This window comes from Acartia tonsa, chromosome 10 (assembly GCF_053477335.1).
Source record: "Acartia tonsa isolate MP-2025a chromosome 10, ASM5347733v1, whole genome shotgun sequence".
Taxonomy (NCBI): Eukaryota; Metazoa; Arthropoda; class Copepoda; order Calanoida; family Acartiidae; genus Acartia; species Acartia tonsa.
In genome coordinates, this window is record NC_137269.1 from 32,606,110 (window position 1) to 32,623,572 (window position 17,463).

Here is a 17,463-nt window from a genome sequence, read left to right on the forward strand (position 1 = left end):
TTGGTAATTTCCTCTTAGGATTTTTTTATCAAAATATTATCATGTTGAACAGGAAGGAAGGGAGGGGTGGGAGGGAGGGTAAGTGGAGACATAAGCCTCATTAGTCTAGCATGGCAACCGGTGAACAGAATCACAGTCCTGCACCACAAGCCACGGGCTTATTTATATAAAACTCCAACCAATGAGAGTCACACTCTCATTGGTTGAAGTGGATGGAGCGCATGGAAGGAGTGTGAGAGGGCAGAGACAAGGGATGAGAAAGGCAGAGAGTAGGGCACATATAGCACATATAAATATTAATGTAGCACAGTTACGCTGTAAAGTTTACTAACACTTTCGCCGAGAAGTTTACCAACACATTTGCTGTGAAGCCCGGTCCATGCTTCAAACAGTATGAATCAAGTCCTATTTAGGACATAAAAATATTTTCAAAATTGAGAAGTTCCCCTGACAATGAACATCTCTGGCCATAGCGCTTGGCTCCCTAGCCTATAACCTAACCTAACCTAACCTAAAATAGTTTTTAACATTTTGAAAATTTGAGTACCCCCGACAACAAACATCTCTTGCCGCAGCGCTTGGCTCCCTTGCCTATAACCTAACCTAACCTAAAATAGTTTTTTGAAATTTTGAAAATTTGAGTACCCCCAACAACGAACATCTCTGGCCGCAATGCTCGGCTCCCTAGCCTATAACCTAACCTAACCTAAAATAGTTTTTTGAAATTTTGAAAATTTGAGTACCCACCCGACAACGAACATCTCTGGCCACAGCACTCAAAATTTAAACTTTTTCCGCCTCCCCTTTTTCTTCCCCTTCACACTCAATCCCCCCTACTATTACCCTTGCCTCTGTATGTCTGGACGGGGCAAGGAAGGAAAGGTTAAAGGAAAGTGGTGAAGGAAGTTGGCGATCATAACTATTTTAGGATATCTTAAAACTTGAATTACCCTCTCTCTTTTTTCCTTTTCCTATTTTGTGCGTCATTATTGAGTCTACAGGTGTTTATACAAATGTGCCAATTAAAATTTTTTTTTTTTTGAATGACATCTGTTTAATTTTCCTTTGCAATTAAGCTTTTTTTTAGGTACAGGGAAGGTTTTTAGCCATTTTGGGAGAGCGTATCTCCACCTTCCCAATTTAAAATCCCCCCCCCAATTTTTTTCTCTCTCAATATTTCTTATTAAAACTCAAATTAAAAAGTAGATGGGCGGTTGACTTATCCCCCTCCCACCTTAAGAACACCTAGAGGCTTCTTGGGGGCGTTCGCTGCCCCTAGTCTTTCTTAAACTGTTTTTAACCTATTTTTGAATGGGGGGTCAAAAATATACTAGGACACCTATAGAATCAGACTGCAGAGCCCAAATTTGAATTAAGTCCCCAATAAACTTTTTTTGGGGGATTTAAAAATTAATTTTTAGTGTTGCTGTAATCATATTGACCGGAGCAAAAGCTCTTTTTTTACTTCGGGTAATATTGTGGCTTACAGAACATTTTTATATATTTCACTTTATATTGATACAATAAAAAAAACATTACTCTGTTCATTGAAAATAATTTTTTTTTCCAAAACAATTAATTTCATTGAAAAATCTAACATTATACAATAAAACAAATAATTCTGAAATCTAACCAATAAGAAGTCTTGTTTTATTTCAATTCCTAACAATTCAAAAAAAGAGTGTTTTCACAAAGTGACTTATTTCCAATGTAGTTAAATAATTTTTATTTAATTAAAATAAAAAGAATGAAAACCATACACATAAAAGATACATTCTTTTTACAATTATTTTAAAAAATAAGTTTGAATAATCTTATTTTATAACGCATTTGTATATGTGACAAAAATAAATTTGTTGTATTGCATAAACATTTGTTGTCATTAAACCCTTTACAGCCGTTTTTTATGTTTTTAAAATAAGTGAGAGAACACAAACATGTTAATGTTAATTCGTTGATATATTATAAAGAATTAACTTTTTAGTGAATTTTTATAGTAAAATTATAAGGCCTAATTTTACTCAATACCAGAATACAATATTTATGAAGCAAAACACTCTAAAAGCTACAAATTTTACCCAAATAAAAAAAAAACCTTTTGCTTCGGTCAAAATGATCAAGGCAACAGTAAAAATTAATATTTAAATCCCCCCAAAAAAGTTTATTCAGGATTTTATTCAAATTTAGGCTCTGCAGTCTGATTCTACTGGTGTCTTATATATACGTATTTATATACGTTTTAAAAATAGGTTAAAAACAGTTTAAAATAAAAGCTATGTCTTGCATTTTATCAATTAGGTGTTTGATCACGAATTTCATATGATATAAATATTTTTTTTATTTAATTGTTATCCTAATAAGACAAAAGTTGTGCTTGAAAATTGTTTTAATGGCTATTATTATATGTTGCATTTTTAGGTAAACATGAGAATTGTGATCAAAATTTGCGTATCATTTGTACTTATTTGCGTCATTTCTATTTTCAGATATCTATTACCCTTCATCAGGAAAGTCTAGTTCACCAAGACTTTGCCTTAGATTGAATTCAGACTCTGTCTGGAGGGGGGGGGGGGGCAAATTTTCAAAATTGATAAAAAAACTTCCTAAGAGGTTAATGCCGTTTCCTTTTATATGCACTGATACCAAAAAATCAACAAAAAAAATACTTATTTTTACTTTTCTCTCAGAAATAATAACTAGCCCAAAAAGTAAAATAAAATCACGCATGGTATATTTATCTTTTCTTAGGCAAAGATTATTTTAAATGTGCATTTATTTCAAACCAATGAAAATTCAAACTGAAGTACAAAATAGAATCCAGAAATGTTGCCTATCTATTTTGGCTTTCATTGAAGGTGGATTGAATTTATGTAAAGGTAATTCTTATCTCAGGATTCTTTAAAACTGTATAAATAGATTTGAATATATTTCATATAGCTTGATAAATTTGATTCAAAGGCCTTATAGATTTAATTAACTTTGGGATAATGGTAAAGGACAATGGAATATAAATTATTCTTGCCAAACCATTTTATTTTTATGTAAAAAGGTATGATAACCAATCTGCCATTGTCCTATCACTCTCAGATATAGTTTAACTTTGGCCTATGTTATATGTTATAACACATACTTAAGACTTAAAACTTATTGTAATGAAAAGCTTTCACTTAAGCAAAGCTAACAAATAAAATTATGAAACATATCAGGGATCTAAAGAGATAAGATAATGGCCGATAAATTAATGCACATCCATAATGATGACGCACTAAATAACCCCTTATGTAGATTAAAATTAGTGGTTCAAACGTTTATAAACACAATGTAATCAACCAATCAAAGCCAACGAATAAGAAAACGTTATTGTAAAACTTTGTGTATTATTGTAATAAGAAGTCAATTGTCTCCTCGCTCTCTGGAGTAAGAAAGAATAAAATGCGATGGTACTCTACAATTCACTTTTCTGCCTGTCCGTCCTTCTGTCCATGATTTTTTATGATTTTCCAGTATGGCTACGAAACCAATTATTATCTGCTGGATCAGACCCGTCTAATCCATACCTGAAACCATGTATTGTATTGTATTATAGACATTTTTCTACAAATAGTAAAGTAAAAAGTTGTAATATGAACACCAGTTTTGTTAGACTGGGCCTTCGCTTCTTCGGGACTAACAAAACTGGAAAAACAGATGCAATAAACAACTAATCTTGGCTGTTTAGTTTTGACAATGCCAGTTTTCATCAACCAATTAAGATTAAATAAAAGTAAACAAATTTATAAATCCAACAAATGTTTATAAAACTTCGGGTACTACTGAAATTTAAACCCTCCCTTATTTGGCTGAGAGTGAACATATTAAAAAGACATAGTTATAGAAACCTGCAAACCATAAGAGTGATTTTTTTAGACATACAGAATTCTACCAACCCTTTTTGTAAAAAACGTCGCTTAGAAGCATTAACATTTTGTATGTATCTTATCAATTTATATTGTTTTAACTCTTAATATAAAAAGCGTCGTCAAATGTTTTAAATGGACGTTCAGGACTTTCTGATAACGATTACAGGGTGCTACTGTTCTTCTCATTCTGCTGTTCTCATGTTATTATAGACAGAATTTATTTAATTTTTCGTCCATTTTTCCCTCCCTGTAGACAACTTTTATTGTACCCAGGGAGGTAGGGAACATTGGACTGAAATTACCTTCTTAGCTGGTCCAAACCCTCTAGGTACTTTAATTCAAGTTTATCGCCACCAGGGATCTAAAGGGATAAGACAATAGCTGATAAATGGATGTACATTCCCAAAAATACCCCTACTGTAATTTGCCATCAGTGGTTGAAACGTTTTGACACTATACTAAATAAACTAACCAATTAAAATTCAGTAAAAGTCCCCAAAGATGTTAAGCAAACAAAAATGAAAACGTTATTATAAAACTTTGGGAACTAGCAGAGAGAGAGGTGGACAATGGACTGTTTATTATACTAGTCCCCAAAGTTTTACGATAACGTTTTCTTATTAGCTGGCTTAACAACTTTGGGGACTTTTATTGGATTTTGAATGGTTAGGTTATTAAGTACTAGCGGCTTCGCCCCTAGCCTCTAGGGGCTTGGCTGATGAGGTAATTTAAAAAAAAATAAAAAAAATAAAAATAAACAAAAAAATTCTGGTACTGCGCTCATAATTTATGGGCAACACCAGAATTTTTTTTTTTTTGGGGGGGGGAATTTTCATTTTTGGGGGGTTGGGATTGTCCCATCCCCCAAGAAAATAGCTTAAATCCACAACAGGACCAAAAGGTATATACCCTGAAGAGTAGAATCCAATCGGTTCAGTTGTTACCAAGATCTTAAGGGACAGACGGATGGACGCCGACGGACAGACAGACAGACAGATATCGTTCTACTTTGTATTATAGATAGTAGTGGTTAAACCAACCAATCAAAATTCAGTAAAAGTTCCTAAAGTTGTTAAGCCAACGAATAAGAAAATTTATATTTTGAGATTTCTAATAAAAAATTTACTTTAAGATAAACATTTTCTGAAAAAAATTGTTCTAGCTTCAAAAATAAGGAAATTACATCCATTTAACCTTTTAATTAACCTTAAAAAATAAAGTTGTTAAATGAAAGGGTGAAGTAAGCGAAAAATGACTTTGTCTCACTTAAAGTCGGAAATTTATTATTGAACAGGGAACATGCACAATTTTTTTTTGCCATCTAACTCTTATAGGAGCCGAGATGATATGTGGGGGGGGGGGGGGGCATTGAACGACTAAGGTCTGGAAATGGGCCTGATTGTTAAGTGTTAACAACCTTTATTTTTAGGTCCTTTTTTTCTTAAAAACTTCAAACTAATAAAAATAAAAAAAATAAACTATATAATATGTACCATTTCTACTATGTCGATTTAAATATATGATATGTTATCTTAAATGTATCATTCCAGTTTTGTCTCTATTGAAAGTAGAATGATACATTACTATTATGTCGATATAAATAAGGAAATCAATGTTTATGAATACGCTGATATGTAAACATGGATGTATGATTTCAGTTTCGCCTCTATTGAAAGTGGAATCTTACATTTCAAAAATCGTATCGGCGTTGAAGATATCTTCACCAAGAGAGGGGAAAGTGGAAGGGTAGATTACAGTTTTAGAGGGTCCAAACCATAATCATAGATTATGTTTCTGCTTCTATAAAAATGGATTCAACTCCCTAACTGTATTATATTATACGTATATTACAAAAAATTCTTTGTTTCTTTGTTTTTGTTATGTGTTATGAATCTCATTTATTCTATGTAATATATTTTAGTTTAATATTAAAATTAATTAATAAATAAATGTATTTAAAATATATCATTCTAATTAGTTTCAAGATTTTAGATTTGTTGTTGCATTAGAAAGTAATGATTTATGTAATATGTATTTTATCCTGAAATAGTTGGATGAAGCTATGTGCATTTCTAAAGTTATGGCATGAGCTGCCAATTTAAATGGTTTAGCCGCTGAATGGATTCAAATTGAAAACAGTAAAAGTGTCTGACTATGACGTCAGAAAAAATTAACAATTAACCAATGAGAAGCCAGTATTCACAATGGTAAAATATATAGCGGCCTCTCATTGGTTAATTGTTATTTTTTTCTGACGTCATAGTCAGACACTTTTACTGTTTTCATTGAAATTTAGCTCATTTAACAATTTTGAAATATTAATTTTCTGCCAAGCCCTGTACCTCAGTCCTTCCGACCGTCCTTTAGTTAGTCTGGGAATTTTGATTTATAAGCTATTTAAGATAGATAAACCTTTCCAAAGTATAAAATTTACTTTATCTGTTTGTCTGTCAGTCAAGCAACAAAAATCATTGCAATATTTTATTACGAAGGTTTTTGGTTTTTCTATCATTGCTTATTCTTCCTTTTATGTTCTCTTAATATTTTCTCTATAATTCATTTTGTCCGTTTGACAATCTATGTTTTTTTTTATTTATGGATGTAGTCATCCTTGTTTTACTCTAATAAGATGTACAACGTTTTAATTAAGGACTTGTGAAACATAAAAAGTGATATAAGTTAAATTTCACATTTAAATAAATTCCACGTAAGATAAGAAACTTTTTTTATCTCTAAAAACGTCAAACAAAAAATTAGAGATAATTCAGTTTCCTTCGTTGCTTCTACATCATTACAAAAGCATTTGAGAAGAAGAAATCTGAAAATGTTGAAATTTTTGGTGACCCTTGCTTTGATTGGCCTCTCATCTGCTAAGGTATATGTGTTTCTAGTTAGGATTTATAAATAGTTGACCTGCTCTGTTACGAAAATTGAAATCATTCGCTCAAATCCAAATTTGTCAATACTTATGGGTAATAATAAAAAAGGAAGATTTATTCTATATTTTTTTTTCGTTTTCATATAAGACTTTAGAGTAAAACACTAGAGGGAGAAAAGGTTAAATAACTGTATTTCCCTATCGCAAAGACCTTGTGTCGACTCTCAATTGGGTCCTTGAAAATAAACAAATGGTAAGGGATATTATCACAGCCAAGTAACAAAGAACAATTTGCCAGCAGACGAAAACGGTCATTGAAAAAGGGGGGGGGGGGAGGTAGTTATTTGTAAATACATCTATACTATAGATCTGTTTATAAGACACTTTCTAAAAACAGAAATACAACTTATCAGTTTTGAATAAAAGTAGTATAGCAACTCCTTAACTTTATTTGTCTCAGGACGTTAAAGTCAGAGATCTGCGTTAATCTTCTGTAAAATAAAAAATAAAAAGCATATTGTAACAAATAGAACTTTATTGAAAATAGCTGAGCAAAGCTATAATCTATTATCTTTTATAGCAATTTGTAAATCTTTTCAACTATTTAAAATGATAAATCATTGAGTTTCTGTGCGCCATTATTTGTTTATCAAATTTTTCATGATTGCTCTACTTATGGACATTAGTTTCCTTTCTTATAAGTAGCGCAGTTACTTTATAATTATTTACAACAAATCAATAACAAAACATGCTTAATATTTGATATTGATTGCAAATTAAGATTGAAATATTTAGTGAAAGGATAAATACAGATCTCATTTTTGAAAGATAGTTCACAAAATAACCGTTTTCTTTGTAAATTTCTTGTAAAAAAGTAAACCCAGCAGCCAAGAAAAAATGTATTTTGAGAAGAAAAAACATAGTGGGGACGATATGACCTAGGGTGGTTTTGCACTCACAATACCTTTCTATAAAATCTCTGCTATTTCTTTTTTGTGTCGTGCTCAGGTAAACCTGTACCTGGCCTAGGCTAGCTGTAACGTATTTTATGTAAAAATTAGAGTCTTCCCTATAAATATTATTTTCTTTTTACCATAATTAGTTGGAGGATTGTCCATTTACGAACAATGCCTGCCCAGTTGACTTGGACAACGCCATTGAAGTGTTCTACTTCGACAAGACTGACATCACCAGCTGTCAACATAAGTGTACACTAGTTGGGTAAGTTTCCACGGACATTAAGGGGAAAGACAATGGGTGATAGATTTTTTACACCTAAAATTATGATAATAGTTATTTCTCGTATCGTATTATAAACGGCTTTCCGCGGATATAGAATGTACAATTATAAGATTAAAACTAGTTTTTTTAGCCCCGAGGTGCCGGAGGCACCGGCTAAAAAAACTGGTTTTAATCTTATGATTGTACATTTCTATATTTGTAGAAAACTGGATATAATACGATGCTAGACATAGTTTTTTCGTATGGATGAGAACCGGTTCCTATCCACCGGATTCGAATGAATACGAGAAATACAATTAACCCTTCTGGCGAATACATTCACTTGTGGAATAGCTTTGAACCAACCAATCAATATTTATCAATATCCTCTTTTCTTTTTAAGCTAACAAATAACAAAACATGTTCACTAAACTTTTGGTATAAATATAATTTATATTAAAATATCCCCTCTTTTCCTATAAAGGTTGATTTTTAAATTTTATCTGTTATAAAAGAATTATTCAGGGAGGACTATGTCAAAACTATGTTAAAATGTAATTTGAATGGTTAAGGAATAGTTATTTCTCGCATCGTATTATAAACAGCTTTCCGCTTATGATGGTACATTTTTATATTCGTAGAAAGCTGGATATAATACGATGCTAGACATAGTTTTCTCGTATGGACGAGAACCGGTTCCTATCCACCGGATTCGAATGAATACGAGAAAAATCCTTTTAAATTATAATGGTGATGGTTGTTCTGTCTGTCTATCTTTAATCGGCTCTCAGGTTGTAATATATCAAACGTCTCTATCTTGACGTGATTTATTCCAGATTCAAACCTCCCCACCCTCCTCTAAATGATCTAGCTAACTTGAAAACTGATTAAGTTCTCCATTATAGAGAATCTGTAAATGTGTCCTAGGTTGGTTTTAGGTAATTTTTAAAATCTTGAAATGATTCTAGGCTATTTATCTGCCACTCCTTACCTTTGATGGTAGGAGCACAGCTGCTAGTTTGAAAATATTTTACAAAAATTAACTATACATTTTTATTACAGGGACTGTACTTACTTTACAATGCTTCAAGATGGTGAACTCACTAAGGTAGAAATGGGATACATTAAAATAAAGTGCGGGAAATAAATAGAAGTTAATTTTCTGATCTTTTAATAAACAAGGATGACAACATCCATAAAAGTTAAGCTCTTAAACGGCTGGATAAACGAACATTAACTGTTGTAGAGTATCAGAACTGAAAAATCTGAACATAAATGTATAAATGTCGAATCAAAATTGTAAGTAAATTTGTTGGAAAACTGCTTAAAAACAGAATAATGTTTGAGGACATACTTACGCTTTTAGGACTTTATTATAGAGATGCTTCTCTTATAACATTGTACTTTGTTGTCCTAGGAATAAGTAAACAAAAATCAGATCAATTGGATAATTTTATTTGATAAATTTTTTTTGAATAATCCTATTCTTCGAGAAGGATAGTACATTATGTACTAAACCTAAGATGGTTATATTATAAGGAAGAAAAGATCAGTCAGTCATAAAGTTACGAAACAAACTTATATTATTTTTGTCAGTGTTTCCTGTTCAAAGAATGTGATAAACCTGAAGTTTGCAGTGCATGTGTTTCAGGTAAAAAATATAATATTATTCTTTGTTTCAGCAACCGACTTCTTCCTTTTAAAATATCTACAATCCCCATCAAAAAAAATTCTGCATTTTACCCCCTTTAATATTAAATTAACTCATCCAACCTCCTAAAATTATAAGTATGGGTGTGCTTTGGTGGTGGGGGGAGGGGGTGGATGTTTTTTTATGTGGATGTATGCATTATATTGCTTTCAGGACCCCAGTCTCCAGATTATGAGCCCTGTCTGTTCGAATCCAGAGCTGTTAATGTTGTAGCTAAGAGTGCCAGCCCAAAGGCTGATCAGGTATGAAATAAATTTTCACAAAATAATTTATTCTTTTTTTAAACAAAGACATTTTTGTAATATATACCTTCCTTGAAAGCAAAATTGTCTAACACCCTTTTTTATCGATTATACCTGCAATTCTGTATTTCTTTTCTTATTTGTCCCGTATAAATGACAAAACCTCTTATTTAATTACTTAGATATAATATCGAAGCTACTATATAGTTATTTCAGTTTTACTGTCTTATTTTGGTATCTACCTTTACTCTTTTTCATTTTCCTTCCCTTATCTCGATACTTCGCTTTCTATCTATCTATCTTTGTCTGCCTTTATGTTTTATCATATTAACCCTTACAGATCGGGCCCCAATTCCCACCTTAATAGATCGGGGAGGGGGGGTCATATTGATCCCCCCTCTATCTAGGCTCCTGTTACAGTTAGATACAGATTTTCTGGTGGTTTATGTGTATTTTTAGAGAAAATTACTTTTTCTAGTCATAGCGGCCAGACCGCTCCTTAGCCGCTTTTTAGCGGCCAGCCGCTAAATATTAAAACAGCTTTAGAGCGGCCAATTTTGCAGCTAGGATGACCAAATTTTAGGACGAACTTTTATTTTTCATAACAAAAAAATTACTTTTTCTGATCATTGCCGAAAAACGGCAAATAACGGAAACCGCCATTTTTGGCGGTTACGGCGGTTGGCGGCGACAATTAATATTTTTATCTGTTTATTGTTGCTCCAGGATTTACCAAAAAAATTTATAGGTCTCTAGCTGTAATAGAAGCCACGATATTCATGATATATGTCTGTAGTAAAAACCTGACAAAAATCGGTCATAAAGTCGGTCAAGGAGCGGTCAAACGATCATAAAACCACTTTTCTCAGAAGGTCATTGATATCTAAGTATTCACCAAAAAAAATTTAAGTTTCTACCTTATACACAAAAGTCATAATGTAGAAATTAAGATTTATTTAGAATTTTTTCTAAATTTGGTGCCACCTAGCCGACTTTGACCGGACGCCACGACCGACACAGACCAGATTATCTTATAAAGTCAACTCTTGCCGACGTATAATTACTAAACTTAAAAAGTCATGAAGTCACAACTCTCTATCTTACCTACAAAAAAATGACATTGAAAAAACTAGAGGGAGGGGTCAATATGACCCCCCCCCCCCCGATCTGTAAGGGTTAAAAATCAAGTATAACTATGACTCAATGTCTGGCAGTCAAAAGATTAAGATTTGGTAACATCTGACCCGATTGGGCTCTACTTTTCATGGAATGTACCAGCTGGTCATACCTCGGTTTTAAGTGGTACAACTTTCTCTCAGATAATATTTACGCTTCAAAAATTCTCTCATCCCAAACCTAATCTTAGGGCAAAAAATCCTAGTTGTTAGGAGCAAAGCGACTACAAATAATTCATGATATTTTTAGACCTGCGAAACATCTGTAGACAACGTTCTTGCCATCTACTACTTTGATGATGCTGAAGACCATAGCTGCAAGCTTGAGGTAATTCATTTATTTGTTAATGTATTGGATTTGCGAACCATTAAATGATCTTCACATAAAATAATAATATTTGAATGGAAAAAAACTAATATTTTTGTTTGAAATCCTACTAAATGTTTGTTGATTTTAATGACACAATAAAAACTGTCCCGAATTTGTATTAATTTTGAGGAACACGACTCCAGTTACGTCATATTTTTCTTTCCCGAAAAAGGGAAGGGGGAAAGAAAAAAAAGGGAAGGGGGGAAGAAAAAAGAGATGGGAGAAAAGGGGGTTTTCCCCATCTCTTTTGAAGAGATTTTCTTCCCCCCTTCCCTTTTTCGGGAAAGAAAAATATGAAGTCACTGGAGTCGTGTTCCTCAAAATTAATACAAATTTGGGACAGTTTTTATTGTGTCGATTTTAATATCCCTGAATATTATTAATCTAAACATATTTTTGCGCTCTCCTCCACAAAAGCCAAAAAGCATATAAAACAAGAAAAGTTGCTTATTTCTTTCCCCTCAAGTCAAAATTAACCTAAATGATAAATATTGTATCAATTATGATAAATCTATTTCCCTGAATAAAGCTTAATAAAAAATTATTTTTTTACAGTGTGATTCTATCCCTCAATGCGCCTATTGGACTCAATTCAAGGTATAGAAATGTTAATTTATACCCTTACAAATGTTATAATGTTTTTTATTAATAATCATGAACAATTGTTTGTATTGTGAAGCAATACATGATTTTTTAGTATGGCCCAGAACCGGCTCTAATCCAGCGTATACTAATCAGTTTTAAAGCCATGCTGGAATATTTATTTCTCGTATCGTATTATAAACGGCTTTCCGCGGATATAGAATGTACAATTATAAGATTAAAACTAGTTTTAATCTTATGATTGTACATTTTTATATTCGTAGAAAGCTGGATATAATACGATGCTAGACATAGTTTTTTCGTATGGATGTGAACCGGTTCCTATCCACCGGATTCGAATGAATACGAGAAAACTTTTTTATCAAACTGTTTGGTAAATTTATAATAAAATGAAAAACCAGACCTACCTTTATTGATGCTACTTATGGACATAATTATTCTTGTACTAGATTACTGAAGGTCATGTACACAACAAATGTTTCCTGTTTGCCTCCTGTGACGTCAAGGAAGCTTGCCCTGCCTCCCACGACTGCCAGACTATGCCATCGGAATAATTGCATTTTATTTATAATGCAAAAAATATATTTTTTTTTCTCGAGCATTTTCTTATTTTTACAGTTCATTAAATCAGTATAACTTTAAGTTGGAAAATATATAAACCTCAATTAAAAATGAGATAAATTAAATTTGAAGAACTGTAATAAATCTAATATATATATAGGAATATTTTTTCAGGTTTTGTTCTAAATAAAGCTTTACATAAAACTTTTGGTTTTATATGATTTAAAGAACCGTATGATTTAAAACTGACAACTTCACTTTTTGTTTCTTTGTAAAATTAAAATTTTTAAATCAAAAATATATTGATTATAATTAAGTTGCATGCATTTATTGTTCTTTTTTTTATATTTGTTTAAGCGTCGAAAATGCATTTTATAATTAAATCGAAGAAAACAATTAAAAATAGACATCACTAAGTAGATAATGTACAACCACCATCCTAATGGATAAAGTAGCACGGTTTTTCTATCTAAAGATTAAGATCTCAATAACTACTGAACCGTTTGGGTTCTCTATTTGTCCAGCCCTCTCCGCCTCACTGAAAACAGAGCCGCTAGATGCTAAAGCCTTGCATTAACCGCAAGTAATTGATAACGCACCCATCAGGGGAAAGTAAAGTCAGGGGGTAAAATTTGCTTGGAATAGTAATCAACCCCCCGTAAAATCTCTTGGGGGGGGGGGATGAATAATTACCCACACCCCTTTAAAAAATTTACACCCCCGGGATAAATTTTTTTTTGGTGGGGGGTGGGTAGTTTAAAAATGTAAAAAAGTACCTACCTTATGATAAAGTACAATAAAATATTTAGTAGTATCTCATTACTATACATGAAAACAAATAATGAACTCACAAGTCTTTTTGGGGAGGGTACCACCACCCTGGCAGCATGCCAAGATAAATTGCCCCTAGAAAAAAATTTATATTTTGATAACTACTGAAATGTTTGATTGATCTATTTTATTGAAGCTAGACAATTAATTTTGATTTAAATTTTTTTTCTTAATAATTGGAAAAATGTTACTTCTTTGAATAGATATTAATTAGACACACCCAGTACATTGTTTAATTAAAGGGCCCTTGCAAACTATAACATGTACTCTTTATTATGGTTCAGAACTGTTATAATCTGGTGGAACCATATAGTTTTTGATTTTGGGCGGTGGTAAAAAATCTTAAAAGTGGAAGTAATAAAGCGCGCGAAGCACGCCGGAATTTTTTTAAAAGGAATATTTATTTGGTGGGGAGGGGTATATATACCCTCCACAAAATTGTTTGGGGGGGGGGGGTAAATACCCCCTCCTAAATGGTTTCTGCATCCCCAAGTTAGGGGTGATTTTTATATCGAGGGGGGGGGGGGTAATCACCTCTTTACCCCCTCTCCTTTGGACGTCCTTGGAAATATCTACCTGTCTCTTTATCTAAAAAAAAACGTAACAACTGGAAATCATATTCTAATACTAATACTAACCTATTTTTTTTAGATAAAAAAAGCAGCTAAAATGATTTGAAATAAAAGAATTAAGGTTAATTGTAATTTCATCTATAAACACAAAAATTCCCTAATTAGAGATTTGATTTAAATTTTCACCAAAGAGATGAATGAGGCTAAATATGCTGCTAAAAGCAGTCCGACCTACATAGTTTCCATCTAAAAGTGCTTCAAAATAATGAATATGTTGACAAAAATAAAGTTGCATTGAAAGAAATAAAGTTTTCCCCGCAAAAAAAATGCAGAAAACTTTTGTTAATCATATTTATATAGTAAACTTTTATTTCTTTTATATAGTTTGGACTATGGTTTGTGATAAAGTTTGACATTTTGAAGTACTTAACATACTTAATATATATACTTAACATACTGATCATAAATATAAATTTAAATGCTATTTAATATAAATATGTGAATTAATATGTGCAAAACTAAATACTTATGTTAATTATGATATATACATTGTTTTCAGATGAAGCCCAAAGGGCACTTTTATTTGGTAGGGGGGGGGGGAGGGGGCAATTTTTTAAAAAATGCCGCCCCCCCCCAGAAAAAGTTCTTCGCACGCCACTGCTTAATGAAAATGTGTTATTATATTTTGAATATTTAAGATTTTTTCGTTTCTTTCCCTCAGTAGCGTAGTTTATTTTCATCCTCTAAACTTAACCTCTAGTTTTGCCAGCCCATACCTGCAGGGGTACCCAGTACCTAATATAACCTAACCTAAATATTCAAAATCTATGAAATCAAAGTTCAGCAAAAAACATTATTAAGATTAACTGAAAATATAGAGTTAAAGCCTATTCATTTTTATAATAAGTCTAAATAAATTTTGTAAAAAATTTCTTACAAACACAAGTTTACTATGTGCATAAACCTAGAGCTATCTTGTAATTATTATAGGGTTGCTACGCTTCTACAATGGAACAAGTTATTAAAGATATTATCATGCAAAGTTTGAAACAAATAGGATTATATGCTCACAAGCCTTGGTTAACGGTTAAAAGCATCCTGACAGTTGGACTATACGGACTGACCTAATGTTCAAAATTTTCGCTTTAAAAAAGTTTAATTATAATTTTATTAAAAAGTTATTTCAAGTGTTGAAATAATTAATTATTAAAAAGATGCAAAAACAAACAAATGGTGGTAATTTGTATTTATAGAACTTTTATTTACATTGTTTGTTCACTCTGAACACATAAGGAAGGGAGAGGTCAGAATAATATAAATGTAAATTATGCTGGTATCCAAAGTTTAATTTACACATTATGTAATAGATTCAGGTCTAAAACGTTGGGTACTGTATTAGATATTGACTTGATTAGTTTATTAAAACTAGCAGTGTCCAAACGTTTTGACCATTAATTTTATTCTTTATGAGGGGTAGCAAAGATATCTGTAAGATAACGATAAAGGTTATCCGAGAACGGTTATGATAAAATCCAACCATGCAAAGCTTTGTCCTAAGAAATGTGACTATTTATAGGTGACTCATAATGCGAATATAATAAATAATAACCGCAATTTCTCAACAAAAAAATCTATACACTTTCTAACCAATAAAATGACCGGGTTATTCCTCAACTATTTCTATTGGTTGATTTAGGACATTAGGACGTGGTAGGAGTTGCTTTGACTTCTGAAAATGGGATTTTAATACGTTATTCCAATTTAATGATCATTTCTTTTTATATATTAAACCCATTTTTCAAATTAATTAAATACACCTATGTATGTAAGAAAAGCAATATTTCGTTATTTATATGGATAGCCATAATTTATAAATTTATATCGAGGTGTCAAGATAGACACATTGCAATAAATTAGTTCAGAAAATTATTATTTTCTTCTATTATAATATATGTGTTTGTCAAAAAGAAAGCTTTGCTAAGTTTATTTAACTTAGATTAAAAATTATAATTTTCTATATAATTTTTAAAGGCTTTAAAATTGGAAATATAAAAATTTCTATTGTAGAAAAATTTATAGAAAAAGGGAGTTATTGGTCGTAATTGTTATAATAATCTTAACACAATAATTTGTTATAACAAAATATATATAATTTTTTTATCACATTATCATATTTTTATCATATTTGTTCCTTCTTGTTCCAACGTCGAAAATAACCTCGCACAAAAGTGATTTGTTTGTATGTATGAAAAAAACAATTTTGCAAAGACAACAAAATTAGTCATCCGTTGCAGGGAGTAAGGGAGGGGACAATGGATCGAATATTCAATTTTTAGGAGTCTCAGACTTTGGGGACTGGCTTAAAGGGAATGTGCAAGAATTTAGCAGTTTCTGACTGAGTTTGGGGACTTGCGCATAGAATGCCGCTACTCGTTATGTATGTTTTGAATATTGCAGACGGGGAGAAGGGATAAGTGGGGGGAAGGGAAATAAACACTCGTTGTGTTAGTTTGGAATGTAGCAGACGGGGAGAAAGGAGAAGGGAGGTGGGGGAAATGGGCAAGGGAAATAAACAGAATAAAAAGGGGCAGTCATATTCTTGCTAGCAGCTGGCCGGGTCCAATAATCTTTTAATATAAAAATCACACCAAAAAACCTCAATATATTTCATCAAAAACAAGTTGTGATTTCACTTTACATGACGCTATGGAAATCTATTATTCAATTAACAATCCCTTTATAATTTCCTACAAATTTATTGGATTAAACTGGATTTCATGCCCTTTCTTTGATAACTCTTATATTGGATTAATTGCCCATTGTCCCCTCCCTTACTCCCTGCATCCGTTGACTTTCTTTCACGAAACAAAGAATATAAAATATTTCTCAGTATAGCTTCAAAACTGAATAACATTCGGTGGATTAGAACTAACTCTTAGCCGTACTGAAACATTATATATAGCATCGTATCACAGACATTTTTCTACGTATATAAAAATGATACGGTAAAATGTCTGTTATAAATAGTAAAAGTATTTTAAAGTAAATAAGGTATAACCAACAACAAGCAAAATAAATATGAAACAATAAGATAAAAAAGTCGTCAATTCTACTAAGTGTTTCCCCCCCAAATAGGTTTTGTTATTTTTTTTTATGAATTAACATCGTTGTTGGTATGAGCTGAGATCTTACTATAAGGCTCATATCAAATATGAAATATTAAGGTTGAAAAATTTAAAAGCTGTACATAATCATGCCAATGATATCACCTAATTAAAATTGTAACACTATAGTTTTCACAGATAGAGAGGGGACAATGGACTCTTTATTACACTAGTCCCCAAAGTTTATGAAAAACATTTCCTTATTCGTTGGCTTAACAACTTTGGAGACTAGTAAA

At 31.8% G+C, this 17,463-nt stretch overlaps 1 protein-coding gene across 1 annotated transcript; it reads left to right on the forward strand.

Moving 5' to 3' along the window:
* Positions 1-6,533: 6,533 nt before the first annotated feature.
* On the forward strand, positions 6,534-12,976 carry LOC145329927 (uncharacterized). The gene is made up of 8 exons (XM_080174397.1): positions 6,534-6,774; positions 7,880-7,998; positions 9,061-9,106; positions 9,595-9,649; positions 9,863-9,951; positions 11,377-11,454; positions 12,052-12,093; positions 12,549-12,976. The coding sequence occupies exons 1-8, from the start codon at positions 6,724-6,726 to the stop codon at positions 12,651-12,653; spliced, it is 585 nt and encodes a 194-aa protein (XP_080030523.1). The 5' UTR covers positions 6,534-6,723; the 3' UTR covers positions 12,654-12,976.
* Positions 12,977-17,463: the final 4,487 nt, after the last annotated feature.

Excerpts from the sequence above, each read along its gene's own strand:
- LOC145329927 (XM_080174397.1), top strand. The coding sequence starts at position 6,724 with ATGTTGAAATTTTTGGTGACCCTTGCTTTGATTGGCCTCTCATCTGCT. Across the intron at positions 6,775-7,879 it reads TTGGCCTCTCATCTGCTAAG|TTGGAGGATTGTCCATTTAC; the intron begins GTATATGTGTTT and ends TACCATAATTAG. Across the intron at positions 9,107-9,594 it reads AAGATGGTGAACTCACTAAG|TGTTTCCTGTTCAAAGAATG; the intron begins GTAGAAATGGGA and ends TATTTTTGTCAG.